The sequence below is a fragment of the Barbus barbus genome, assembly GCF_936440315.1.
Source record: "Barbus barbus genome assembly, chromosome: 21".
NCBI lineage: Eukaryota > Metazoa > Chordata > Actinopteri > Cypriniformes > Cyprinidae > Barbus > Barbus barbus.
The window spans coordinates 15,581,257-15,591,133 of record NC_136749.1 but is presented as its reverse complement, the minus strand read 5'-3'; the positions used below and the strand labels follow the sequence as shown (position 1 = coordinate 15,591,133).

At 35.5% G+C, this 9,877-nt stretch overlaps 1 protein-coding gene across 1 annotated transcript; it reads right to left on the bottom strand.

Annotated features, from left to right (window-relative positions):
• Nucleotides 1-8,284: 8,284 nt before the first annotated feature.
• Nucleotides 8,285-9,496, bottom strand: LOC306887210 (uncharacterized protein; the record flags this gene model as incomplete). Its single annotated transcript, XM_079444790.1, is given in 6 exon segments — nucleotides 8,285-8,861; nucleotides 8,954-9,104; nucleotides 9,185-9,240; nucleotides 9,341-9,345; nucleotides 9,349-9,375; nucleotides 9,377-9,496. Coding segments are annotated over 6 exon segments (936 nt in total).
• Nucleotides 9,497-9,877: the final 381 nt, after the last annotated feature.

The window sequence follows — 9,877 nt, the reverse complement described above, 5'->3', positions numbered from 1 at the left end:
AAACATTAATAATTATATACCATTTAATGTTGATCAATATTAATTCCAAAATGTGTTAATATATTATTAAATTTTAAAGTTTATCTTTTGAACATGACTATTTTTCTAACATTAAAAAGATTAATAAATGCTTTAAAAAAATTTTCTTTGTTAGTTCATACTATCCTGGAAGAATTAACATACTGTAAAAATATATTTTTCATTGTTAGTTCATGTTAATTAATGCATTTCCTAATGTTAAGAAATGAGACCTTATTATAAAGTGTTATCAAAATCTTTAATGATTTATAAGCATTTTTTAAAGATTTAAAAAAACAGACCCTCTCTCTCTTTCTCTCTCTCACCCACTGCCTCAATCCACACAGTCACTCACACAGTCACTCACACCCCCACCCCTCACTCAGCTGCAGGCTGACAGGACCTCTCACTCAGAGGCAGGCTGGCAGGGAGCTCTAACTCAAAAGCAGCTCTGATAGTTTTTTAATTTTCTCCTCTGCATAGTGTATTGTAAATTCATGAAATTAATCACATATTCTCAGACTGTATTGTTCTGTGTATGTAATTTTTTATGAAGTGTTTGGAAGCTGCTCTTAAAAGATAAAAAAAAAAAAAGTTTTCTCTTTTTTACTGTAACTTTAATAAATTGCCATTAAATCATCGTTCAAGATATCCTAAATCCGTCCGCAATTTAGCATCTTCAGTATTTTGGCATCATAAGAAAAAATGTTTGGTGTGATTTACGTGTTTCTGTTTGGAGGAGTATGAATTTGTTTACAGCCCGTTTAAAAAAAAAACCCACATTAAAATAAATATAGCCGACTTCCTGTTGGTCGTAGCTAATGACTGTAAATTAGAAAGTTGTCCGGATTAATAAGAACAATTTATGTACCAAGTTTGGTGTCTGTAGCTATCATTGTATATATATATAATCATTAATAATTATATACCATTTAATGTTGATCAATATTAATTCCAAAATGTGTTTATATATTATTACATTTTAAAGTTTATCTTTTGAACATGATTATTTTTCTAACATTAAAAAGATTAATAAATGCTTTAAAAAAATTGTTCTTTGTTAGTTCATACTATCATGGAAGAATTAACATGCTGTAAAAATATATTTTTCATTGCTAGTTCACGTTAATTAATGCATTTCCTAATGTTAAGAAATGAGACCTTATTATAAAGTGTTATCAAAATCTTTAATGATTTATAAGCATTTTTTAAAAATTAAAAAAAACAGACCCTCTCTCTCTCTCTCTCTCTCACCCAGCTCCTCAATCCACACAGTCACTCACACAGTCACTCACACCCCACCCCACCCCCACCCCTCACTCAGCTGCAGTGACAGGGAGATCTCACTCAGCTGCAGGCTGACAGGGACCTCTCACTCAGATGCAGTATATCAACTCTCTGATAGTTTTTAAATTTTCTCCTAAGCATAGTGTATTGTAAATTCATGAAATTAATCACATATCCTCAGACTGTATTGTTCTGTGTATGAAATTTTTTATGAAGTGTTTGAAAGCTGCTCTTAAAAGATAAAAAAAAAAAAAAAATCTCTTTTTTACTGTAACTTTAATAAATTGCCATTAAATCATCGTTCACGATATCCTAAATCCGTCCGCAATTTAGCATCTTCAGTATTTTGGCATCATGATAAAAAATGTTTGGTGTGATTTCCGTGTTTCTGTTTGGAGGAGTATGAATTTGTTTACAGCCCGTTTTTAAAAAAAACCCACATTAAAATAAATATAGCCGACTTCCTGTTGGTCGTAGCTAATGACTGTAAATTAGAAAGTTGTCCGGATTAATAAGAACAATTTATGTACCGAGTTTGGTGTCTGTAGCTAAAACTAACCCCCCCCTTTTTGACAAAAGGTGGCGCTATAGAGTGCCTCTTCCACGCCCGTTTATGAACTTTTTCCAGTGTCTAACTATCATTAATACTGATATGTGTGTTGAGTTTCATGACATTCTAAGCCTGTTATCTGCCTCAAAATCACCAGAAACGAATTTTCAACTTTGACACGTTGCCATGGTAACATAATTTTAGATATCAATATTCCCTTCACAGTTTTACATCGGCCGTGTTTTGACATTATTCTGGTGAAGTTTGAAGCAAATCGAGTAAAAAGAAGATGCTGAATTCAAAGCATTTTGAAAACGACACACTTCCTGCAGCCAGTTGGTGGCGCTATAACTTTCAGTCATAATAGTCACATCTATCCGATCGGCATCATACAACGAACAAATCACTGAAGTTTGATCTACATCATACAATGTATGTGGACGTTATTAGGCATTTCCTGGGTCTCATTTTTCGCCATAACTTCATCGCCTCGCCACGGGCCAACCGTTCGACATATCAAAAATATCTTCGCAATTTAGGGTCCCCAATGTCTTGAGATCATGTTCACCGAGTTTGGTGGCAATCGTATGGAAATCCTCAGAGGAGTATATCAAATTCCAGAGCATGCGCTTTTTAAACAGCCCTGAATAGCCGACTTCCTGTTGGGCGGAGCCTAAGACATGCTGTGCGGAAGTTGTTCGGCTCAATGAGTTCTATATGTGTACCGAGTTTCATATGAATACGTGCAAGTATGTGTGAGCTATACATCGTGTTTTCTGACAAATTTCCAAGGGGCGCCGTAGAGCCCCTGTGCCACGCCCGGGTCCCAGCCTCAGCGGCGTCCTAATGGCCGCGGGTTCCAATGTGCGTGCCAATTTTCAAGAGTTTTCGGGCACGTTAAGGGCCCCGAAACCCTCCGGATAGTTGAAATAAAAAAAAAATTCTTAGGGGAACAATGATTCAATATAGCTGCGAGCAGCGATGACGGGCCCAAGCCGTCAGCATACGCCACCCCGGTGGCATCGATAAAACGGTGCCCAGCGAGCACAAGCATTACAGTAACCCTCTGGCAGTTTGGTTTTAAGGGATACGGCAATTAAAGGGTTAATCCAAACCATCAACTCTGTGAAACACACACACACACAGAACAACATATAAAACTTTAAATTCTGTGAAAATATATTTTTCATTGGTAGTTGATGTTAGTTAATGCATTTACTAATGCTAACAAATGAGAAATTATTATAGTTACCAAAGGTTTTAATGATTTATTTTTCCATTAACTAACATGAATATTTTTTTCTAACACAAATGAATAAAGTAAAAAATATATTGTTAATATTTAATGTTATTTGTGAATTAACCAATGTTAAAAAACAACATTATTTAACTGTTGTTAATTTACATCATTAATAAATATATACCATTTAATGTTGATCAAAATCAATTCCAAAATGTGTTAATATATTATTACATTTTAAAGTTTTATCTTTTGAACATGACTATTTTTCTAATATTAAAAATATTTTGTTCATTGTTAGTTCGTTGTAAGTTCATACTATCAATGAAGAATTAACATGCTGTAAAATATATATTTTTCATTGTTAGTTCATGTTAATTAATGCATTCCCTACTGTTAACAAATGAGACTTAATTATAAAGTGTTATCAAAACCTTTAATGCTTTATAAGCATTTTTTAAGGATTTTATTGAGAAGTTTAAACAGACCCTCTCTCTCTCTCTCTCTCCCCCTCCACACTCACTGAACTCACACAGTCAGTCACTCACCCAGTCACCCACCGCACACATTAGAAGCAGTGACAGGAGAACTCTGATAAGTTTTAAATTTTCTCCTCTCCATAGTGTATTGTAAATTCATGAAATTAATCACATATCCTCAGACTGTATTGTTCTGTGTATGTAATTTTTTATGAAGTGTTTGGAAGCTGCTCTTAAAAGATAAAAAAAAAAAAGTTCTCTTTTTTCTGTAACTTTAATAAATTGCCATTAAATCATCGTTCAAGATATCCTAAATCCGTCCACAATTTAGCATCTTCAGTATTTTGGCATCATGAGAAAAAATGTTTGGTGTGATTTCTGTGTTTCTGCTTGAAGGAGTATGAATTTGTTTACAGCCTGTTTAAAAAAAACCCACATTAAAATAAATATAGCCGACTTCCTGTTGGTCGTAGCTAATGACTGTAAATTAGAAAGTTGTCCGGATTAATAAGAACAATTTATGTACCGAGTTTGGTGTCTGTAGCTATCATTATATATATATATATATATAAACATTAATAATTATATACCATTTAATGTTGTTCAATATTAATTCCAAAATGTGTTAATATATTATTAAATTTTAAAGTTTATCTTTTGAACATGACTATTTTTCTAACATTAAAAAGATTAATAAATGCTTAGTTCATACTATCCTGGAAGAATTAACATGCTGTAAAAATATATTTTTCATTGTTAGTTCACGTTAATTAATGCATTTCCTAATGTTAAGAAATGAGACCTTATTATAAAGTGTTATCAAAACCTTTAATGCTTTATAAGCATTTTTTAAGGATTTTATTGAGAAGTTTAAACAGACCCTCTCTCTCTCTCTCTTTCTCTCCCCCTCCCCCTCCACACTCACTAAACTCACACAGTCAGTCACCCACCCAGTCACCCACCGCACACATTAGAAGCACAGAGACAGGAGAACTCTGATAAGTTTGAAAATTTTCTTTTCGCCATAGTGTATTGTAAATTCATGAAATAATCACATATCCTCAGACTGTCTTGTTCTGTGTATGTAATTTTTTATGAAGTGTTTGGAAGCTGCTCTTAAAAGATAAAAAAAAAAAGTGTTCTTTTTTACTGTAACTTTAATAAATTGCCATTAAATCATCGTTCAAGATATCCTAAATCCGTCCGCAATTTAGCATCATCAGTATTTTGGCATCATGACAAAAAATGTTTGGTGTGATTTCCGTGTTTCTGATTGGAGGAGTATGAATTTGTTTACAGCCCGTTTAAAAAAAAAAAACACACATGAAAATAAATATAGCCGACTTCCTGTTGGTCGTAGCTAATGACTGTAAATTAGAAAGTTGTCCGGATTAATAAGAACAATTTATATACCGAGTTTGGTGTCTGTAGCTATCATATATATATATATATATATACAAATTAATAATTATATACCATTTAATGTTGATCAATATTAATTCCAAAATGTGTTAATATATTATTAAATTTTAAAGTTTATCTTTTGAACATGACTATTTTTCTAACATTAAAAAGATTAATAAATGCTTTAAAAAAAATTGCTCTTTGTTATTTCATACTATCATGGAAGAATTAACATGCTGTAAAAATATATTTTTCATTGTTAGTTCACGTTAATTAATGCATTTCCTAATGTTAAGAAATGAGACCTTATTATAAAGTGTTATCAAAATCTTTAATGATTTATAAGCATTTTTTTAAGATTTTAAAAAACAGACCCTCTCTCTCTTTCTCTCTCTCACCCACTGCCTCAATCCACACTCAATCCACACAGTCACTCACACAGTCACTCACAGCCCACCCCCACCCCTCACTCAGCAGCAGTGACAGGGAGCTCTCACTCAGAGGCAGGCTGGCAGGGAGCTCTCACTCAAAAGCAGCTCTGATAGTTTTTAAATTTTCTCCTCCGCATAGTGTATTGTAAATTCATGAAATTAATCCCATAACCTCAGACTGTATTGTTCTGTGTATGTAATTTTTTATGAAGTGTTTGGAAGCTGCTCTTAAAAGATAAAAAAAAAATGTTTTTTCTTGTTTACTGTAACTTTAATAAATTTCCATTAAATCATCGTTCAAGATATCCTAAATCCGTCCGCAATTTAGCATCATCAGTATTTTGGCATCATGAGAAAAAATGTTTGGTGTGATTTCCGTGTTTCTGTTTGGAGGAGTATGAATTTGTTTACAGCCCGTTTAAAAAAAAAACCCACATTAAAATAAATATAGCCGACTTCCTGTTGGTCGTAGCTAATGACTGTAAATTAGAAAGTTGTCCGGATTAATAAGAACAATTTATGTACCGAGTTTGGTGTCTGTAGCTATCATTATATATATATAAACATTAATAATTATATACCATTTAATGTTGATCAATATTAATTCCAAAATGTGTTAATATATTATTACATTTGAAAGTTTATCTTTTGAACATGACTATTTTTCTAACATTAAAAAGATTAATAAATGCTTTAAAAAAATTGTTCTTTGTTAGTTCATACTATCATGGAAGAATTAACATGATGTAAAAATATATTTTTCATTGTTAGTTCACGTTAATTAATGCATTTCCTAATGTTAAGAATTGAGACCTTATTATAAAGTGTTATCAAAATCTTTAATGATTTATAAGCATTTTTTAAAGATTTTAAAAAAACAGACCCTCTCTCTCTCTTTCTCTCTCTCACCCACTGCCTCAATCCACACAGTCACTCACACAGTCACTCACAGCCCACCCCACCCCCACCCCTCACTCAGCTGCAGGCTGACAGGACCTCTCACTCAGAAGCATTATATCAACTCTCTGATAGTTTTTAAATTTTCTTCTCACCATAGTCTATTGTAAATTCATGAAATTAATCACATATCCTCAGACTGTATTGTTCTGTGTATGTAATTTTTTATGAAGTGTTTGGAAGCTGCTCTTAAAAGATAAAAAAAAAAAAGTTTTCTCTTTTTTACTGTAACTTTAATAAATTGCCATTAAATCATCGTTCAAGATATCCTAAATCCGTCCGCAATTTAGCATCTTCAGTATTTTGGCGTCATGAGAAAAAATGTTTGGTGTGATTTACGTGTTTCTGTTTGGAGGAGTATGAATTTGTTTACAGCCCGTTTTTTTAAAAAACCCACATTAAAATAAATATAGCCGACGTCCTGTTGGTCGTAGCTAATGATTGTAAATTAGAAAGTTGTCCGGATTAATAAGAACAATTTATGTACCGAGTTTGGTATCTGTAGCTAAAACTAACCCCCCCATTTTTGACAAAAGGTGGCGCTATAGAGTGCCTCTTCCACGCCCGTTTATGAGCTTTTTCCAGTGTCTAACTATCATTAATACTCATATGTGTGTTGAGTTTCATGACATTCTAAACATGTTATCTGCCTCAAAATCACCAGAAACGAATTTTCAACTTTGACACGTTGCCATGGTAACATAATTTTAGATATCAATATTCCCTTCACAGTTTTACATCGGCCATGTTTTGACATTATTCTGGTGAAGTTTGAAGCAAATCGAGTAAAAAGAAGATGCTGAATTCAAAGCATTTTGAAAACGACACACTTCCTGCAGCCAGTTGGTGGCGCTATAACTTTCAGTCATAATAGTCACATCTATCCGATCGGCATCATACAACGAACAAATCACTGAAGTTTGATCTACATCATACAATGTATGTGGACGTTATTAGGCATTTCCTGGGTCTCATTTTTCGCCATAACTTCATCGCCTCGCCACGGGCAAACCGTTCGACATATCAAAAATATCTTCGCAATTTAGCGTCCCCAATGTCTTGAGATCATGTTCACCGAGTTTGGTGGCAATCGTATGGAAATCCTCAGAGGAGTATATCAAATTCCAGAGCATGCGCTTTTTAAACAGCCCTGAATAGCCGACTTCCTGTTGGGCGGAGCCTAAGACATGCAGCGTGAAAGTTGTTCAGCTCAATGAGTTCTATATGTGTACCGAGTTTCATATGAATACGTGCAAGTATGTGTGAGCTATACATCAAGCTTTCTGACAATTTTGCAGGGGGCGCCGTAGAGCCCCTGTGCCACGCCCGGGTCCCAGCCTCAGCGGCGTCCTAATGGCCGCAGGTTCCAATGTGTGTGCCAATTTTCAAGAGTTTTCGGGCACGTTAAGGCCCCCAAAAGTACCCGGATAGTCGAAATAAAAAATAATAAAAAAAAAAAAAAAAAAAAAAAAAAAAAAAAAAATAATAATCCTTAGGGGAACAATAGGGCCCTGCGCCTTACTGGCTTGGGCCCTAATAATCCTTAGGGGAACAATAGGGCCCTGCGCCTTACTGGCTTGGGCCCTAATAATCCTTAGAAGAACAATAGGGCCCTGCGCCTTACTGGCTTGGGCCCTAAATATAGTAATATCACATTTTTCTCAAAAATAATGTTTCCCATTTTTACTAAATAAATATCCACCTTTACACAGAAAAAAAAGAGAATTTGCAAATGTAAAGGACATTGGATATTGCACATTTTAATTAATGAGACTTTCTTAAATCTTTTGCTTTTAGCTTTAGTGTAGGGCATGGTAGGATGAATAAATGGAGGAAAACAAAGATCAAATATGTCAAGTTTTGAGGTTCATGAGTAGTTCTGCAGTTCTGATAGTGACAAAAGATGTCTTAGAAGCATTTAATTTCTCTTGGTGAAGGACTCGTACAGGGAGGTGAGCTGGGCCTGCAGGTCCTGTGCGTAGGGATCCAGCTTTTCCTTCAGGTCTTCAGCGTAGGGTGAGAGACTTTGCTGGACCATCTGGGCTCTCTCTCTAATCTGGGTCTGGAGGTCCTCAGTCAGGGGTGTCACGGTCTTCTGGAACTCCTGCAGACGCTGGTCAACTTTCTCCTTGATCTCAGCAGTGTAGGGCTCCAGCTGAGCCTGCAGCTCCTTCACGCTCTGCTCCAGGTTTCCTCTCAGCTCCTCGCTCTTCTGGAGCAGAGTGGCCTTCAGGGTCTCAGAGTCCAGGGAGTCCGCATATGGAGCCATGGCCGTCCTGAGCTCCTCCACTCTCTGTTGGATCTGGCTCTTGAGGTTGTCAGCATAGGGCTCCAGTTTGTCTCTCACGCTGATCAGGTCCTGTCCCAGACGTTCCCTCAACACTTCAGTTTCCTTGGTGATTTTGGTCATCAGCTCTTCAGTCAGAGGATCCATCTGTTTCTTGAGGATGACGCCATATTCGCTGGCCATATCGGCACTCTGGGTCAGTCTGGCACTGTGAAATGGAGAAGAACATTTGAGTTTCTTCTCAGAGTGCAAGAAATACTCTAAATAACTGTGTCCTGCAAGTAAATGTTCTTGACTTACTTGACTTCCTGTCCCAGTTGGGAAGACCTGATCATCTTGACGGTGTCTTCTGCGGTTTGTGTTGCCTTCGCAACATAGCTCCAGAAAGCATCTGTCAGCTGCTCCAGCTGTGGCTTGGGCTCATCAGCATAGAAGAGGTTGGCCTGGCAACCTGTTGATGGAGCATTTCAGAACGATTCAATTTTATTGTTAGTACACTCTGTGAATTTATCAAACCAGAAACATTTTTACCTGTAAATACAGCGAGTGCAAGCACCACAAGAACCTTCATGATGTTCAGTTTTAGTCTGTAAGTAAAAGACACTTTTAATCAATGTCTCTTTTACATACATTTATGTTTAAAATGCAGCATTTTGAACAGACTGAAAAATAAGGCTGTCTTCTTACCTGTGTCAGTGTGTTTTAATTGATGCTGTCCTGTCTGAAGAACAAGTGTGAAGGTGGTTGTTTCACATCTGTATTTATATTGCATGGGGAGGTGATTGTCGTAGTGGAAACCCAAAGTCCAGTGGGTAGTGCCTTGCTGTCACTACTCCACATCATAACGTCCTGACTGTACCTTCAACCACCACAGATTCTCAGATTCAGTGCAGATACTGATAAGAGTGGAACTTTGTCTTTGAAAGCAGTTATGAATTTCTTGATGCAATTTTTAATTGGTCAAAATAAGTGAAAATTATTTTAGGGTTTGCACACGACACAGATGTCATTAAAATAATAAGAATAAAAAGAATTAAAATAGAATTTCACACTGCTTAAAAACAAACAAGAAATCTACATATAAAAGTATATCTAAACTATAATTTAATAAAAATCTGATAAAAATCCCCCCCCACGTCATCCTGAATATAGTCTAATTATTTAAAATCCATCTTAGGTACTTAAACCAGACAGGGCCCCGAGTTTGAACATTTGACCTAATAA